General features: G+C 35.9%; 2 protein-coding genes across 10 annotated transcripts in view; both read left to right on the top strand.

Annotated features, from left to right (window-relative positions):
* Positions 1-12,577, top strand: part of ak4 (adenylate kinase 4) — a 14,124-nt gene extending 1,547 nt beyond the window's left edge. For all 3 annotated transcript variants that reach the window (XM_027147231.2, XM_047814141.1, XM_027147230.2), the window contains 4 exons: positions 863-982; positions 3,961-4,133; positions 6,503-6,621; positions 11,594-12,577. In XM_027147231.2, coding sequence (XP_027003032.2) covers positions 863-982; positions 3,961-4,133; positions 6,503-6,621; positions 11,594-11,720 — 539 coding nt within the window. In that variant the 3' untranslated portion in view covers positions 11,721-12,577. The remainder of the gene's footprint in view (positions 1-862; positions 983-3,960; positions 4,134-6,502; positions 6,622-11,593) is intronic.
* Positions 12,578-14,543: 1,966 nt separating this feature from the next.
* The window catches only part of dnajc6 (DnaJ (Hsp40) homolog, subfamily C, member 6), a 38,231-nt gene continuing 32,805 nt past the window's right edge, over positions 14,544-19,969 (top strand). The window contains exons 1-3 of one of the 7 annotated variants that reach the window (XM_027147078.2): positions 14,544-14,810; positions 18,072-18,155; positions 18,811-18,925. In XM_027147078.2, coding sequence (XP_027002879.1) covers positions 18,913-18,925 — 13 coding nt within the window. In that variant the 5' untranslated portion in view covers positions 14,544-14,810; positions 18,072-18,155; positions 18,811-18,912. Of the gene's footprint in view, positions 14,811-15,541; positions 15,805-18,071; positions 18,156-18,339; positions 18,926-19,969 lie in introns of those variants that run through there. The other 6 variants (XM_027147079.2, XM_027147077.2, XM_027147073.2 and 3 more) reach the window with 6 other exon arrangements.

Here is a 19,969-nt window from a genome sequence, read left to right on the forward strand (position 1 = left end):
TCTGTTTCCATTCTTCTGTAAAGCTGTGTAGAGACAATGGCAAATTGTTAAAAGCGCTATACAAATAAATTGAATTGAATCATTTCTGAATGCTGACAGTAAAGGACTCTCCTTGCTCATTTGATCAGAGTTGGCTTTATGTAGTTTTCTTTCTAACATCATAATCTGTTTTTTATGTTGAACGTATGAAGGAAAGACTCCTTAAATGTGAACGTGATATTTATCTTAAAATAATAATCGAATAATATTTCATGCTAAAATAGATAACAAGAAGCTGGACGTGACAGAGAGTGGAGGGGTTTGTAGGATTTTTTAACTTTCTTCCTTGTACAAATAACCTGGAAATTAGATAAGATTTGATAAAAAAGAAAATAAATACTTTATGCCATGGCTTCAGGAAAAACTATAATAAGTAACTGAGAAAACTGGTTTGGAACGGTATGGGGTGGCATCAAGGAGTGAAAAAGATGTATTCATATGTCAAATTTAACTTCTTAAAGGCTTCGCCTTAAAATAAAAACTGACTAATTATACCTAAGGCATCTTTTAAAAAAACAACAAGCAAAATTCTACATTTTCTGAAGGTATCTTGAGGTCAAGTTCAATTTGAAGTCATTCACTATGTGTAAAAGAGTTGCTGTCTGAAACTAATGCAGTGCTATCACTAACTCTGAGAGACAATAGCTTGGAAAAATGTATTTTTAATTGAATTTTTGAATTGGAAATTAATTTTCAAATTCATTTATTCGTCTTTACTAATATCTCTATCATGGTCATAGCGTCAGTGGATCCAGTCCCTGAGCATGAGGCAGGAGTATGAAGCGATAATATTGGTCATTGTTAATCTAAACCGTTCTTTCAGAGGCTGGAGTTTTGGCTAAAACCTACATAGAGAATGGTGCTTTGGTGCCAGACCATGTGATGACCCGCTTGATGCTTCCCCGCATAGAGGAGATGACGCGCCACAGCTGGCTGTTGGATGGTATGATAGAAAAATATACGATTAATTTATAGAACTTTAAAATTATGTCATTCAAAATATGTGTTTTTAATAGAATCATTTGTATTTGTAGTTTTCAGGGGTTTTCTAGGATCTTCAAAGTATACTGAGAATATCATTATCATACAGTTCATTTTAACCTCACATTAAAACGGTCAAAGGTGTTTTCTATTGCACAGTGTAACATAGGTGATCCATGAGCAATATTTACATTTACAGCATTCAGTAGAGACCCGTATTCAGAGTGACTTACATTTTTATTTCAATTTATTTAACTGAGGGTTAAGGGCCTTTCTCAGGGGCCCAGCAGTAGCAACTTGGTGGATCTGGGATTCGAACTCACAACCTTCCAATCAGTAGTTCAACATCTTAACCAATAGGCTACCACATCACACTAGGGTCATGGTATAATCACTAGGCTTCAGTACAACAAATTAAATAACATTCCAGAATGGACTGAAAGCATTTTTGTCAAAGTTTTATAGAATAAAGAATAAAAACTGCATGTTCTATATTTCAAGGTTGAGAATTTGTTGATACTCACAGTTACTTATGTTTCATTAATTTGTCCGTGATTCAGCAATTTAACATTGAGCCATTTTGCAAGGCAAATATATTCTGGCAGGGAAAAAAGTGTTGCAATGTTTCAGCAAGCCTGGATAAACAATTTGCTCAATTGTACAGGAACAATAACCAGGATTAGAGCAACAAGTAAGACAACAATTATGTTGGCACTAATCCTCTGCTACTTCCAGTTTTCTCGGGTTCAAGGTGTAATTTCTTCCCTTTATAAACACTACAGCACTGTAAAATTCTTGATTCTAATTGGTTAGAAGATGTTGATTAATTTTCCATAATAGCAACCCTGAAAGTCAAAACCACGGTCTTTGAAGTCTTTTTCAAATACCAGATGTTATTGTTTCCATACTAACAGCAACCAGACAGGGAAAGAAAGAAAGAAAGAAAGAAAGAAAGAAAGAAAGAAAGAAAGAAAGAAAGAAAGAAAGAAAGAAAGAAAAGTTGGCATGTCAGTTCTTAATCCATGATTATACATATAGGAGTGTTTTGACTTGAACAGATGTTCTTTCTTATACTTTATACCCCACTGAATCTTTGCCTCCAAGCTAGCAATCTTCCGAAGTCCATTATTCTGTAAGTGGGACGAGTCTAATTAATTTAGAAATACTTTCAATTCAGTTCAATTTAAATTATATAGCACTTTCAACAATGGACATTTACAAAGCACCTTTAAATAAATATCTAAATTATATAAATATAAAGACAAGTTTATCAGTGTATCCCAAATGAACATGCCATATATGAGGGTGGTAAGGCAAAACTCCCTGAGGCAATATGATGAAAAAACCTCGAGAGGAACCAGACTCAAAAGGGAACCCAACCTCATCTGGTTGATACCAGATAGTGTGATTATAAATTATTTCCATGTCTTAATTTAAATATTTTGTGCATGAACAAACATTTGAAAAATCCAAACATTACAAATCCCACTCTGTAATTTTTAGGTAATCTCTTCAAGCATATTGATATTTGAAAAACTGTTAGTGTGCATGAATATTTAAGGACTGAGTGTTTGTATAACATCTCTCTTACTTGGTATAGCAATTGACTAATTATTTATTTAGTGCTTTTTAAAGCAAAACAAGAACACAACTAATGCTTCGGTGGTGTGGTGTCTAAAATTGGATGTCTGGTTTGCATGGAAAAAACATGGATGCCACAATGTTTTTGTTATCAACATTAGTGATGATTAATTTATGATATATTTGTTTTCTCAAAACAATGCCCTGTATGGTCAGTGTACAATAGAAGCCTTTATTTTGTCTCACACACACACCACACACTCACACATATACTCTATGCTATATATATATACCAAACAATGGCAGCTCGTTAGTGCTGGGGCTTGATCCCTAATCTTCCAATCAACAACCCAGAGCCTTAACCACTTGAACAGACAATGTCATCCAAATTAAGTACTATATTTAAAGGAATGAAGTGATCATTTCTTTACTATCATGTGCTACAGTCTGAGCAGCCATATTGTCATGACATCATATGCTGAACTCTGCATTTCTGGGGAAGAATTCAAATTTTCTGTAATTTTTCCTAGTAGGGCGTCAGAATTTTTGAGTTACAAGCATTAGCTGAACACATCAGACATACTATGATAGTGGCACACGCTTTCCAAAAATCCCCAAGTTTTAAATTTGCTTTTAAATAAGACTCCCTGTTAAACAACCTCTCTAGCAAGTAAATCCAACACATGGCAAAAAGCAGACTGTGTGTTTAGTTAAATGCCTTAAATCAATAAAAGATCAGATATAAAACATTGGCAGAGCGAAGAGGGTGGCGTCTGACCTAGAAACAAGTTGACATAGCCTCAGCTTGATCTGCTCCAAGGTTTGTAAACACAGAAGCCTGGTTTCTCTTGAACTATAAAACATACCAAGTCAGAATACACTTCATTATCATCTATCAGATTTAAAGGTATGGTGTATTTGCAATGATCTAATGACTGCATTTTATTGCTTATGTAGTGCAGTGGTGTAAATTATGGTCAATTTTGTAGAGGAATGTCTAGTTGTTGTTTGGTAGTCAGGGCAACTGAACCTGATAAAAAGAAATTCCTTAAAGACTTCATGTTAAACTAATGGGAAGCTTATCAATTCTGCTGATTTTGTATCTCCAGCAGCCGTGAACTTTGTTTTGAATTCAGGGACTGTTTAGTCTTACTTTTCTGAATAATAGCATGAATGCTAGAGTTTATATATTTATCTCATGCATTCCAAATCCTGTACAGAAGAGAAAAGAAGAGACTAAAATCTATTCTATGAATCTTTTCTCACTGACAGGAGCCTTGCAGCAATCACATACAGTAACAGCAGCAAACCTAACTTGATTTGTTATGCAAAGTTTTAGTGTCTCGTCCTTCCCTCTAGGTTTTCCCCGGACCTTAGCCCAGGCCAAGGCTCTGAACAGTACCTGTGAGCTCGACATTGTCATTAGTCTTAACATCCCTCTAGAGACACTGAAGGAAAGATTGCGCCATCGCTGGATTCACCCGGCCAGTGGGAGGGTGTACAACATGTGCTTTAATCCTCCCCGTGTCCAGGTAAATGTCTCTCCTTTCCTGTTCTGCACAGTGAGAAGCGGTGTTGTCTATGATTTCATCCAATCTGACAGCAATGATTCTTTTTATTGAAACAGGATGAATTGTTTGTTTCCTGACAAGGAAAAAAAATGATAAAATGACTTAATATTTTGAACACACAATGGGTCAAATCTTTGATGGAAGATAGATGCTCTAAGAGAAAATCACATACAGTACATTTCAGAACCTTTTCACATGATGGTAAATTTTAACATCTGTTATGTTTTTAAACGATGTTGTCACATTTCCTTGGCTTCTTATGTGTAATTTAAATAATATGTGACCACAAACAGGTCTGTTTCCAAAAATAATGAACAATAAGTGAGCTATATGAAGTGCACATGCAATGATGGATAAACTATTTTAATTAGTACATCAGATAAACAAAGTAATCAAACTAGTAAAGATTTGTGACATCTTACCTCAGTGTTAACTTTTCATTCCACAAATCCCAAAGGTGAGTCAGAGAGAGAGCACTCAAGTTCGTTCAGCAAAAAATCTTATTTTTTTGTGGAAAGCCCCAATGTTTCCCCATATTGTTTAATCATGTACTCTGATAGTAACAGAGAGGACAAACATTTTTTTTTTTTGGCCATACCTAAACTAATGTTAGTGTAAAGTTACCATTAAACTAAGCCATTGTCAGTTGATCTCGGACTAAGATATCAAATTGTTCCAACGTCTTGTATCATCTTCCAGTATCATTAACCATCTGATAAATTTAGATATTTTTTCTGTTTTGTTTTGTAGTGATTTTCTTTGTTTGGCGCAACGGAAAGAAAAAACAAAAGGGAAAATGATGTTTATTATTAATAGATGATTGAAATAATTCTTGTTTTTCATTTATATAAAAACTTTCTTTTAGAATCGAAAATTGAACGACAAAAAGTTATTTGATTGTCATATCATTGTTTGCATGTGATGTTTATGTGACTCTTCTGTAACAGTGCAAATGTAAGCTATTTATTTGCCTCTCTAACTGAAAGGCAAATTGCTGTCAAATAGGCACAATTTATTCTTCAGGCAAACAGATTAAAACACAAGGTTAGGATGAATCAAAACCGGAGATTGTCAATAGGAATAATTCTTCAAAATGCACACAGGAAGCAAAAACACAAGTGATAGAATGAGGTTTGTTGTATATGTACACAAGGAAATTAATGTTTGGTAAAGAGTAATAGGTGATGCATTTAACATACAGGAGAGTAAGAATGGGCAAATGTCTGGTCAGAAGGTTGGGTGTTCCAGCCCCAGTGATGCCAAGCTGCCATATTTGACCATGTGCTCTGACCTCAAATTCCTAGCAAGCTGGGATAAACAAAGAAAATAATTTCACCGTGCTGTAACGTATGTGTGCCAAATAAAGTCTGCTTCTTCTTCTTGAAAAGTAGGCAAACAACACATTGCTGTTAGATACCTGCTATGTTTGTCTTTTTTACTTACTGGTATCTGGTATCTAAAGTAAAAGCACGGGTTCGGTTTTGAGGCTTTTTTCTGTTGAGGTTTCTTTTTTATGCTTTCTTTGAGGTGAGTTTGTCTTTGCCATATAGATGTACTTTACAGCGAGAGCTGCTCTGTGACAATGCTGCACCCTGAGCCTGGTGCCTGGATGGCAATTACCCCACTGTTGTGGGGAGCCAATAAAACTAGCGTGTGGAAGAGGGCAGATAATTCTTCTCTCCAAGAGTATTCAGCTCTCCTCTTTTTATGTGATGTTTCATAAGCAGTAGCTTGAAAAGATAAACTAGCTTGTGGATGAAAATGGATCACAATAGGGAATGTTATATGGATGTTTGTATGTTATATATAACATGAATATGGAATATTAGTGATTCAAGGGGTTCAAGGATCAGAGGCAATGTCGGTGTGTAGTCCTAAAATTGAGGTTAAATTCCATGGGGTTTTCTTTATAGGTTATATTGCAGGTCATAATATAGTTACTGCATACAGCTTGTGTGAAATTGCACGATATTCATAAAATATAAGCAGTGAATACCAAATACCAAAATGCACTAAAATAGGCGTGAGTGTGTACTGTTTGTAACAATCTGTTTCTGTGGCTGTTCCAAGAACCGTCGAATTTTACAAATCTGTGAGTTCATGATACTTTTACTATGACTTCCACTGATATAGTGGAAAATATCTCTGTAGTCTCATACGTAACTATTTATAAATAAACGTATGGAACATCTGTGAAAAAGAAATTCATGTTATCATTTACATTTAGAGCACTTACTGTACGTCCTAACCAATCAGATTTATATAGGTATAAAAAAGTTTCCAGAACTTTTACAACAAGCCCCATGTATTCTATGTGTTTCCTTTCCTAGGGAATGGATGATATCAGTGGAGAGCCATTGATTCAACATGAAGATGATAAACCAGAGGCTCTGGTTGCCAGATTGAGGCACTACAAAGATGTGGCAAAGCCGGTCATAGATTTTTACAGGTACGTTTACTGAAGTGCTCACTATGTGGCAAAAGTTTGGAGTTTTTAAACTGGCTTCCAACAATTATGGTATGAATTTTACAAAATGTTTTAATTAATAAACCACACAACCTTGATGAGCATTTATAATCAGTGATAAAATCACAGCTTTTCAGAGAGACTGTACATGATCAAATGCAACCAGTTGCGATGGTCATGTTCTCCTGAATTAAATATCTATAACAGTTATATTAATTTAAATGAAAATTTATTTGACAAATTAAGTCAAAATAAATTTCACACATTTGGAAAGAGTAGATTCTACAGCTACTGTCCTCTCCTGATCAGCCATAATAAGGATTTAATTTTAGAAATATTATAGATTCAAGAAATATTTAAGTGAAATCAATGAAAGATTTGTACATTTAAATTAATTGAAGGAAAACCGAAATCAAATCGAATTTTTATTCAGAATTTTTTATGTTTCCATAAAGCTGCTTTGAGAAAATGTCAATCGTTAAAAGCACCACACAAATAAAATTTTATTGAATTGAATCTCCAGCTAATCAAACAGCAGCATATCATACAGTACGTCTTTTTCTCTTAGTGCAGTTTCTTAAATTTGGTGCTTAATGATAAATCTTCGATTTTAGCAAAAGACAAACCACTATTCAAAAAAAGTAAGAGTTAGATATGAGCGCACAAGTAAAACACCGGATATGATTAAACATTTAAAATCAGCAACCAGGTAAACAAGCATGGTTCAAATCTAGGAAATAACTGTATGGACACACAAAAAAGCACAGAGTTTGGGAAATTCTGAATTGGGATGAGAGCTTGGGAGAACTTAAAATGTGGCAACACTCTGAAAAATACCTACTATACAGTAAATCTAAAACATTTAACCATTTTCATTATTCCTTTAACTCATGAGACATTTTATGATCATGTTCATGATAATAAGCTCTTCTGTCTAATCTGTCTCACTTGCTTGTGTACCTGATATAGAAGAGATTAGGCCACAATGCAGGACATGTTGTACAAGGCTTCATTTAGTAGTTTCCACACACACTGGAATGACAAAATTTCCTGTATTTACTGGTAGCCATCCTGACAGAGTGTAAAAAAAATCACACCAAAATTCTAACAACTTTGGAAAATATTGACGTAAGATCATTTAACCACAGTGAGAGGAAGTGGTAGCTCAGTGGTTAAGGTGTTAGCCTACTGATTGGCAGGATGTGAGTTTGAATCCCAGGGCCACCAAGCTGCCACTCCTGGGTCCCTGATCCAGGCCCTTAACCCTCAATTGCTCAGCTGTATAAATAAAATGAGGATAAGGACATCTGCCAAACTCTGTAAATGTAAAAACTTTCACACAGACGTTAATTTTCACCTCTGTGTTCAGTGTCCATTTAAAATGAGGCAATGCAATTTTAATCTATAATTTCTTAGTTGTAATCCTACATATTGCTTAAATAGCCTGCAGAGTTGAGTAGTCGGGTCCGAATATCGGTTGTGCACAGTGGCCACATTGTAATTTAGCTATTTAACTATGTTCAGTTAACCATGCAAAGCCACACAAGTCAATTTTTAATGATTTTATGCACTGTAGCATTAGAACCAGACCAAGAAAAACAACCAGGGTATTGAAATGAAGTGTAACCTTCTTGTCAATAGCAGGACACAATGTAATGAGGGACGAGACAGTAAGAGGTGTGGCTTAGAGCTATTTATATCTGTCATGTGATGCTCTGTAGATTTTTTCATAATGAAGAAAAAAACAGGGAGGTTGGTTACTCTTGTCATCATCAAGTTTCAGAGAAGATCAGGTGCCACTTAGCCAGTACATTTAGACTGTATCTACCTTGTGCTACGGCTTGGGTCCAAAGAAGGTGGGTGAAATATTTGGGGGATCATGTATGCCTAAAATAATTCATAGACGGGCTACAGAGTCAGATAATTAAGCAACAAGTAAGTAAGTAAAAAAGTAAATCAATCAACCAATCAACCAATCAATCAATCAATCAATCAATCAACCAATAAACAAACAAACAAACAAACAAACAAACAAATAAATAAATAAATAAATAAACAAACAAACCACCTTTGCTTAATATTCTTATTTAGAAGATATTTAGTTTTTAGAATGAACACATTTATACCAACATTATTTCATAGTTTAGCTTGCATATATATATATATATATATATATATATATATATATATATATATATATATATATATATATATATTATAATATCAGATTCAGTTGTTAGAGGAACATCCATATCACATGTTTACAATCCCAGCTGTGTTGTACATTTATCTCAAAGCATTTCACTTCTCTTTTTTCCTAGGTAAATAATAGAAAAAGCTTATTCCCCCCCCTCCTAAAACAAGACCGCATGTTTGTACCAGACATAATTAAAAATCATGTAAAAGAAGAAACATGTTTTGGAAACTAAGTACTTTCCCACAAACTAGAGAAAACCGAAGTTGTTCTCCACTTCACTGAAAATGTACAGTACAATTAATAGTTATAGTAGAAAGTCAAAGAAAAAATTGTTGTGACTAAAATCTGTACTATAGCACAAATATGGTGTGCTGTCACCACTTGCCAAAGAGACATCTGTAACATGCGAGTGTAGGAGTTCATATGGGGAAATCCAAAAGTCATAGTCAGAGTCCCTATGCTCTTACTGCAAATGAGTGATTTGTGGGTATTTCAGTAGTGCATTAACATCACAAAAATAAACTGTGTGCAATCAAAAAGCACAATGGCAACATATGGTTAGAGGCTTTGTCATATCAATTATCAAGGCTGTTTCAGTCTAAAGAATGTGTTTATGGGATGAGTGTAACATTCTGGAGGTGAAGGCGAGTACAAAACAAACCAACCAAGGGCTAGTGGAAACAAGGCAAAAACATCCAGACAACAAGAGTTATTTGCGTACACACCAAAGCTAGAACTTATAATAGGGGTGCTAATGAGGAGGCTTGAGGGACGTCACATGGTCATGTGACTTGCTGGCACTGATCATCTGGAATCATCTGGAATATACACAATTATAAAAATCAGATTATTATCAGATTATTATAATCAGATAATTGTTATTCTAAACATAATTACATTAACAAATACTGTTAAAAATCTAATCATTACATGGAAATATATAAGTGTAAATGTGTTTTCTTTTCCTTTAAATGTACAGTACTTTCCTGGCAACTCTGAAGAAGTACGTCTTCTTCTCTTAGTGCAGTCTCTTAAATTTGGTGCTTAATGATAAATGAGTTACATACGATTACACAAGTAAAACACCGGACACGATTAAATGTAGAAGTACAGAGTAATAATGTAGTAAATTAAAAAATAATAGTAATTACATGGAAATTTATAACATGATGTAAATATGTTGTTTTTTTTAAATTTTCTTTAAATACAGTACTTCTGACTCCTGGTGACTATTTCTTAACAGTGAAACGCGAACGTGGGAAATACTGTAATGGACAGTAATTCAAACGCTTACTTAAAATCTCTAGTTATTTGTTGCCCACAAAGATGTTTTGCACTCATTGTTCAAATGTTAATAAAAAAATAAATCTTCTCTAGTGCACCAATAACATCATTCCAACCAAATGTAATCAGGACTCAAAAACCCAGAAAAAAGAAAAGCATCATCAGTCTCCATACAGCCGTATACATCTGAGACAAGTTACACTGAAAAAGATAATATTATAAGTATAGCTTGAACTTCTTAACCTACTGAAGTAAGCTTTGTGCTACTCTCAAATTTAGTCACTCTGGTTTAACTTTGTATACGGAAACCCAAAGCCCACCAGAGCATGACTCACATGGACTTGAATGGCCAAAGCCTATCAGGTCGTTTCAGGTTTGCTAGTGAAACTGAGTGGAATGACGTGTTACATTAAAACGAAGTGTATGAGCTAGAATTAGACACTAGGGGTTAAGCAACAGCAGTGTAATGAATGCAGTATAATAATACTATTACTGTGATTCAGTGCAGCTGATACTAAAATTGAAAATGGTTGTCAAATGAGGTATAACAGGAAGTGCTTTGTTTTATTTCTTTGGAATTAATTTCTTGCATTTTTAGACTGTATGTCACACTGTTGCTTCCCAAAGAGTTTTTCCATTACATCTACAGTTATATTTTTATGTTTTCTTGAATCAATTAGGACAAAATACTTCAATACTCCATCCTGAATACACTCCATACTGTTTCAGATTGTGACACCGGAGACTTCATTAAAAAAATAGGTTTTCTCACATGAAACCTCACCATTCCAACAATTACACATTTCATTTATCCTTTTTTTTTTTTTTTTGCTTCCTCCATACAAGTCCCTGTACAAAATACCATTTTGGCTGCAGTACATTAATATAAACCTGTGATTTGCTGCTGTTAGAAAAAATAAACAGCTTCTGACCAGTAAGAATTGAGCATTCATTGAGCACTCAATATAATATGCTAATTATTAGACTGATAGCAAAGTAGGATCGGTTTCTACAGTATATAGCTAGGTGGGTAATCTTTGTAATAATCCATTAAACAACAATATAAAAATATTTGGGTCAAGTTGGATATCGAGGGCAGTAAAAGGTAAAAGCACAAAAGCATTACCTTTAATACAATACATTACAACATTTTATTAGACTGAAAAATAAACATGAGGTTATTTGGATAAATTTTAGACATTTTGCTAACTAAAGCTTATAGACATAAGGCTGACAGGATGCTTTTACTTCTTGTTGCTGTGGAAACACTGACAATAAATGCTGCTTATTGCATGTGTACTGTAGATCGCATGATCTGGAAATGTACCAAAAAGAGTTGCATATAAGCATTTTATCTGGAATTAAATCTGATTAAAATTGTGGGAAATGTTTATATAAAAATAGCACGTTTGTGATGATTATAGTTGTAGATAATACCTTGAAGTTCATTATAGTTGTAATGTTTATTTAAAGGGCCAAAGGCATCCTGCACATGTTTTCGGACACAGAGACCGACAGGATCTGGCCTTACATCAGCTCGCTTCTGAGCACTAAGATCCCGACAGACCTAGGAGACGCTCAAAGGGCCACAACCCACTGAGGGAAACTCCTGGTATACTTAATGGTTAATTCTACACATCGGTATAGCAGTTATCACTTAGAGCTTCATTACAATGTTCATTTCTTCAAAAAGGGTTTTAATCATTTCTATTTTCATTCCTGTTTTTAGTGAAAAGTTATGTCTTATGCTGCCTTTCTCTCTGGAATGTTCTCTCATCAGTGTTCCACAGAGTGACTGTACAGGCTTAAATAATGATGTGCTTGCAGTTTTTTTCAGGAAAATGATGTGTGTGTGTGTGTGTGTGTGTGTGTGTGTGTGTGTGTGTGTGTGTGTGTGTGTGTGTGTGTGTGTGTGTGTATTTGGAGAGTTGCAGCTTGCAAAAATTGTACATGTACAGAATGTCACATGTGTATTATACACTGAGAACACTGACATGCTCGATATCAAACCATTTCAATATTTTTATTGTGACAGTGAGACTTTTTACCACCATTGACAATCCTAATGTGTCTAATGTCCTACTGTCTAATGTGATTTTGAAAAGTATATGTAATATATTTTTTGAAACAACACTGCTTTTTTTCAATACCTGTGCTATTAATAATCTGTTATGATAAAATTACATAAGCTTGTGAACCCACAATGTCTGAGCTTCAGGCAAATAGAGGTCTAAATTGAACAAATACTACTCTACCTCTGAACTATGTAACCTTCTATCAACATTTGGACTCTCTCCCTATCTGTCTTTCTTTAAATAGACACAATATTGTAAATGCAAGCCAAAGATTAGAAAATAAACCCCTTAATTCTCTTTATTGTGCAATATTACACATGCTGCATTCAGTTCTGAATCTGACATTCTGACCCAAATAAACCTTTTCACTTGATTCCGAAAATCAAGATTATGGCAGTGATTTATTTTTAACTGATTACTGGCAACACAAATCTGTTTTAGTATATTTAACTGAAATAAAAGAGATAAGCATGCGATCTTACTAAGAATATTTATAATTCATAATTTATTAATGAACAAAACATCACTTTGAGCGGATATTCTATGATCACACATACAATGATTTGACCGCCGCAAGTAGGCGTTCATAGTACTAGTTTCCAAAGTAATAATAGGTGGCACTGATATCATTCCAAATCAGTTTTCTTTATGCTACAATAAAACATTCTAGAGGGAATTTTAGTATATATATGCATCAAGCAGTGTGTGCACTTTCCCCTAGATCACGTTCACTCTACTGTCTTACATTTGCAGCATTTGACAGATGCCCTTATACAGATTAGTTTTTAATCTCATTTGTTTTTTTTGTTTTTTTTTGTTTTTTTTACAACTGAGCAATTAAGGGTTAATGGCATTACTCAAGGGCCCAGCAGGTTGACCTTGGTTGACCCTGAGTTTGACCACACAACCTTATGATCTGTAATCCAACGCCTTATCCACTGAGCTACTACATCCCACCATTTTCAGTCCCAATGGTAGTCGCTGCACTAAGTTAAACTTTTCATAAATTTGTTGCATCACTGGACATTTAGTCCCCAATGTGTCAATCCATTAATGATACATTTAATGTTGTGAAACATTGATGATATAAGATCATTCTGGTTGTCATTTATGTCTAACAGATAAAGTATAAACAATTGTTTGATCACTAGCCTTATTCTCTTCCTTGAAATTAATTAATAAAAAAGAGGCACACATATCTGGTAATCACTGGAAAAAACCTTCCATAAACAATTATAGAAATGGTTTCTTACAGAACACTTCAAATCTATACTCAATGTTTTCCTTTGTTGAATAAAATGACAATTTTTAATCTGTTTACTGTTTGCCAAGATTATGTGGAGCACCTACTATACAAGACCGTGCTGCTATCAAAAATAAATGAACCACGTACAATAGAGAACTGAACAGTGCTGTGATATAAGAAAAGAATAGAACACAATGCTGTTATAAGAAAATCTTCTGCCCAGAAGTGGAATATTTTCCAATAACATCAGGTCCTGAAGGGTTTTATTCCTCTTATACTGCTGCCAGTTGTCAACAATTGCAACTTTTAATATATTATTGAACAACACAACCTGCCTCCGCCTTGTGTGTGTGGAGTTTGCATGTTCTCCCCGTGCCTCGGGGGTTTCCTCCGGGTACTCCGGTTTCTTTCCCCGGTCCAAAGACATGCATGGTAGTTTGATTGGCATCTCTGGAAAATTGTCCGGAGTGTGTGCGTGAGTGAATGAGTGTGTGTGTGCCCTGTGATGGGTTGGCATTCCGTTCAGGGTGTATCCTGCCTTGATGCCCGATGACGCCTGAGAGTTCGGATGAGATAGAAAATGAATGAATGAATGAATGAATGAATGAATGAATGAATGAATGAATGAACAACACAACCGTTTATAGTTACATACTATAATGTTGTGGAAACGTCCATGAGACAAATTAGTTCCTGTTATCACTTATGTTATAACAACAAACAATGGCTCCATCATCTGAATGCTGAATGTATGAAAATATAAACTGTGTTGTCAGTGGCCAAAATTGATGAGGCTAATTATACTAACACTATACTATACTATACTATACTATACTATACTATACTATACTATACTATACTATACTATACTAAACATTAGCGATACTGTAGATAGATAGAGATAGATAGATAGATAGATAGATAGATAGATAGATAGATAAATAGATAGATAGATAGATAGATAGATAGATAGATAGATAGATAGATAGATAGATAGATAAAAATGTGTTCAAGGCTAATGAGACTAATGAATATTGTGAACTAATTGAACCTAATTGACTGACAGACATGATAAGATGTGTTTGTGACATCACAGCAGCGCGCGGCATGACATCGGGATGCGCGTGATTCAGTGATGCGGCTCTGCATCCAATCCGCTATTATGTTAAAGTGTGCATTAGACCCAGAATAGACGCCCTGCATCCGTCCTTCACCCCAAACACCGTGCTTTCTCGTGTGTTCTCCTATAGCGCGGCTCCAAACGCCAGGAAACAGTGATCATCTGACCTTTAGTGATCAGCAAATGACAAATCAAAGGTCAGGGTTTGTGGAATCAGCTGGACCGACTGGAGAATGCACGCGCTGAAAGGTAAGGGCTTATTGATATAGAATAATATATATTCATATGTATATGCCGTGCTATGTGCATAGCGCGCTTTCAATGGAGATAGCTCTGTTACATAACGCGTCGTGCGCCCTGTGCTCTTGGTTTAAGTCGCTGCACATGATGTTCATTATAACACAGTCAACATCACCTCTATATGATGCAATATGGCTCTATGCATTTAATTCACTGACTCCATTTGGATGTAATATAAGATAATATAATATAATACACTGACACATGCGCGTTGTTTTTGTTTTGAAGCAAAGACCTCACATCTAAAAAAATAAAAATAAAAAAGGGTTGCACTGAACAGCCTTTTAAATGCAAAAACGTTGAACAGACGGCTTGGACATAAACAGATGGTAGATCAGTGGTACAAATATCAGAAAGATGCCATTTAATCGTTATAGTGCATAATGTGCCTGATAAAGCGCGTGCATAAATTCTGCAGCAACGTCATTCACATCTGTATTCTGTGCAGGGTGTAATCGTTTATTTTTCATTCACACATCTCTATAGGATAAATTGCATCCCTTGCTCGAGCTCCTTCCACACGGAAGTGTTAGCGTTGAATCTTTCTACGTCATCAGATCCGGAATTCCAATGCGCTCGTGAAACCCTTTACTTGTGCACTACATAGGGCTCGTGATAATGAGAGTGCAGACACCATAGATAGTGCACTAGAGCCATGATGGTTATTAAGCCTATTTCACTGAAGGTGGATAGAGGGATCAAGGTGTGCGCTTATTTTAGAGAGAAAGCGGTGCACGTATATACATTTAAAAAACAATGCACAATAAACAACAGGGCAACTTATAGTATAGTATAGTATAGTACAGTATAGTATAGTATAGTATAGTGTAGTATAGTATATATTTAGTATAGCAGTGTTTTTCCAAACGATTTATATTAATCTGTAAATACGTATTGTCTGCCTGTGTCCATGGAGATGACGTCACTTCCGTCCATGCAAACGGTGCGTAAAATCACGGCAGGTGTTTTAATTGTCCTTCTTATCTTCACACTTCTTAGCCTTCTGTGTAATTTTGAATGGTGGAGGGATTTTAATGTGGGAAAATACCAAGTGTTATCAAATAGGTTTAAAAGTGTGCTATGGTGGGACAGCATGATAAGTTAGAAAAAAAATAGTCAGAAGTGTTTAGGGATATTTTGCTTCAATTTGAGCCAAGGAACATTATGGAATGAAGTTTGCAGTGTTTGTCAGCTCTTTAAACCAAAAGAGTCTACATTATCATATATTTATTTATTCCCATATTCATTGAAATGGCATGGTTATTTGCATTATTATATAAAGGAAGGATTATTATTATTATTATTATTATTATTATTATTATTATTATTATTATTATTAGCAATCACCATTATCACCAAGAAAAGGGTTTAAATTTAAAAGCAAAGCAATGTGTGCATGGGACAAAGAATACTGGCCAGTGATTAACCGTGCTGTTGGGAACGCAGGCTCATGCAAGTGCAACTCATTCAAGATTACACACTCACAGTGAAGTGAGTAAACCAAGAAGAATTTGCCCTCTAATGCAGCTGTCTGTCTTTTCCAGTACTGAGAAAGGAAACAGAAAATAACAAAAATTTGACTAGATTAAAATACTACCATTTTTCTATCTCATATAAAGAGGGAAGAAGCCCTACGTGTTCATTGTCTCAAATTATAAAGCATGGAAACAAGCTCAGTGATTTATATTCACTCCTTATATCTTCCTTGTAATGATAACTGGAGGCTTTTATAGAGCATTGGAGATCAGCATTTGGGAACTTTGATCAGCAAAATTTACTGTACTAACCTTTCAAGACATTTCTTAGTTAAAAGCCATCATAAAAATCACAAGACCAGTGTTAATCAGCTACTTCATAGAAGTGCTTTATTAACTGACACCCCAGCTGTTTTCACCCAAGTACCTAAGAAATATACAAGAGAAACCTAAGCGAACACAGCAAACCAAATTGCAAAATTAAGAGCTTTTTTCTTGTTTTCTAACAATGCAGAAAAGAGTGAATGTTAAGTCAGCAACTTATCTGCAGACAACAACATGTCTGTATGACTTTATATACACTAAGTTCCAACTGTCTCCTCTCTCAGTTTCCTAGACACAGCTAGGCCTAAATGAAAGCATGCAGGCCTGGTCGCTGCCAAGTAATGTGTCCAGAAACGGAAGCTTGCAACACCAACAAGCTGACACTGAACTAAGTCATTCTTCAGGAGGGAAATAGTCTTGAGCTGGAGAGCCTCCATTCACAAAGCTCTAAATGTTTTATCTAGGTTGATTAAAAGGTTACTGTCTTACTCAATTGCTTGTCTTGTCAACACACACACACACACACACACACACACACACACACACACACACACACACACACACACACACACACACACACACACACACACACACACAGAGAGAGTTTTATATGAGGGGATTTAAAAATTAAACTGGAATCTGGACAAAACTAAGGCCATATGTGACAAATATTTTATAATTAAAACATCGATCGAACCTAAATATCTTTCTGTTCTTTCCTTATTTAACTAAAACTAATATGGTGGAGGGAAAATGAGGTTCTCAATTAAAATGTGTTATACTCATTTTAGACTAAAGTGAAGAAACATGTCGCATCTGTCGGGTTGTTCTCACTTACAGTAGGACTTTTAACATGAAACATGCTTTTACTGGCTCAGCACTATATTTTTAATCCTGTTCATGTGAACATTGACGACTGTATGGGGGAAACAGTGGAACTGATTACCCTTGGACCCAAGAGGAGAATGATTCAGGGGGGGCCTGGATTTTTAAGCTTCTGCATTATTGTTTATAAAAAGGTCTATTTCATTTAGACAAGTCTGGTTAGGAATGGAAATAAAATACACAACTGGGTGCAGTGTGTATCATATTGCAAATTAGAAGGTGTAGGGTTTGTTTTACAGCCTTTGGCTTGTATATACAGTATTGTGTCTTTTGAAAGATAGATGATACACAAAAGGTTAAAAAACAATGATGATGATGATGATGATGATAATGATAATAATAAATAGCTATTATTTAAAAATATATATATATTCTAAAGCACCAGTCATTATTATTATTATTATTATTATTATTATTATTATTATTATTATTATTATTATAGCGATAATAATAATACTCGTCGTTATTTTACATTACAAGGTTTTTTGAATATTTTTTGTTGTTCTGTGGAATCTATGTGCCTCAGAGTCTATGTGTGGGGCAGACTGAACCATTTCGTCCTCAGAAAGGGGTGAGGTAAAGACTTGGGAAGGCTTCAAACACTATTTACGTAAGGAAACTTCTATCTCTAAACATTTTTATTCTTTATATGTTTGAATTTATTTCTGATTCAAATAATTAAGAAGCTTAAAACTGCGGCCCAAATCAAACACTATATTTCGGAGTTTTTGAGATTCCCTTCTGAAGAATTCCCGGGTATACAGTTACACTCCCACCCCAACCCCTCTGCACAAACCCCCACCCTTTACGCACGTCTCCGGCGCTCTTGCGGGCGAGCAGCGGTGTACCGGTGGCGCAAGCGTGCTGTTGGAGCAAGGAGGATGGAGAAGCCGCAGTAAATGCGGCTCATGATGTCGAAACGGTCCTCCTCCGTTATTCAGGCTACAGAGAAAGAGAGAGAAGGAGAGAGGGCGAGAGAGAGAGACAGAGAGGGAGAGAGAGAAAAATAGAGAGAGAGAGAGAGAGAGAGAGAGAGAGAGAGAGAGAGAGAGAGACGCTGAATTTAGGCATAACGGGGATGTGATGCATTAGTCCCCTCTCCTCCCTCCATCTCCATCTCTTTTGCTTCTCCACCGCGAGAAGACTAAAGATGCGCACACCACCTTGAAGCGACCTCGTTTGTACGCGATTGACGATTTGTGCTCATGAGCCTGCTCGGAGGCTACAAGAAGAGGAGCGGTTATGATGGTTATGAATCTTTGCAGTTGGTCGATAGCGGAGGAGGCGGCGGAGACTTCAGCGGCGGCGGAGGAGGATCGGCGGCACTGACCCTCGGCTCCAAGGCGCGACCAGACCACTGCAGCATCATGGACGGCTCTGGTAAGCTTTTCTACACTGATGTGATAAATGACACTAAACTCTACCTTTACTTGACACTTGGGCGGTACCTTCAAGTGTACACCTTTTACATCATTTCTGCTAGTCCATATAATGGATCATAAGTCATACCTTGGATTAGTTCAGTAAAGCTTTAAAGGTACACTAAATGCACCTTCTCTGGTTGGCTACAAAAGATCATTGAAAAGGAAATGCTTTTTCCCCTCTGCCAGTTCTGCAGAGATGATGGCTTAAACCCAAACATTCTTCTGTGAAGCACACATTTGTCGAGGATGTCTTTGTATGCTACAGCATTAAGATTTTCTTCACTAGAACTAAGAGGTATGAAAATGTTCCAGCATGACAATGTCCCTGTGCACAAAACACGATCCATAAAGACATGTTTTGCCAGTAGAAGAACTCAAGTGTTCTGCACAGAACCCTACTGAACACCTCTAAAACTTTGAACTGAAACGTAGACTGCTGCTTGTCCTCAGCGCCCGACCTCCTTATTGCTCTTGTGGCTGAATGAGCACAAATCCCCATAGCTAAGCTACAATATTTAATGGAAAGACTTCCCCAAATACTGGAGGTTATTATAACAGCAAAGCGGAACTAGCTCTTCAATGGGATGTTCACCAAGGACATACAGGTGTATTGATCAGGTGTCTGTAAACTTTTGTCCATATAATATATTAGATACCAGTGAGAATTTGGAATGTGGCCCAGTCACCTTGAGACATGGATCCTGTTGCAGATTGATCACACTTACAAGCCCATACCATGATCAGCCATAATATCCCATATTATCTCTCACATTTCCCCCATTTAAAATAGTTTACTCTTTATCCAAAGCTGCTAGAGTTAGCCCACTACTGCTGTTGAGATATTACCTCTGTACCTAGGCTTGGTCACTCCTCTTACACCAAGTGTGCATTGTATTTGGAATTGGTGAATTTGGTGGCCCTTGGCACAAGAGGGTCCTGGGTTCCTGGTTCAATCCTAAACCTGGTTTACTGTTTGTATGGTTTGGCCCATCTAAGCATT

The sequence above is a fragment of the Tachysurus fulvidraco genome, chromosome 5 (genome assembly GCF_022655615.1).
Source record: "Tachysurus fulvidraco isolate hzauxx_2018 chromosome 5, HZAU_PFXX_2.0, whole genome shotgun sequence".
In the NCBI taxonomy this organism is placed as follows: domain Eukaryota; kingdom Metazoa; phylum Chordata; class Actinopteri; order Siluriformes; family Bagridae; genus Tachysurus; species Tachysurus fulvidraco.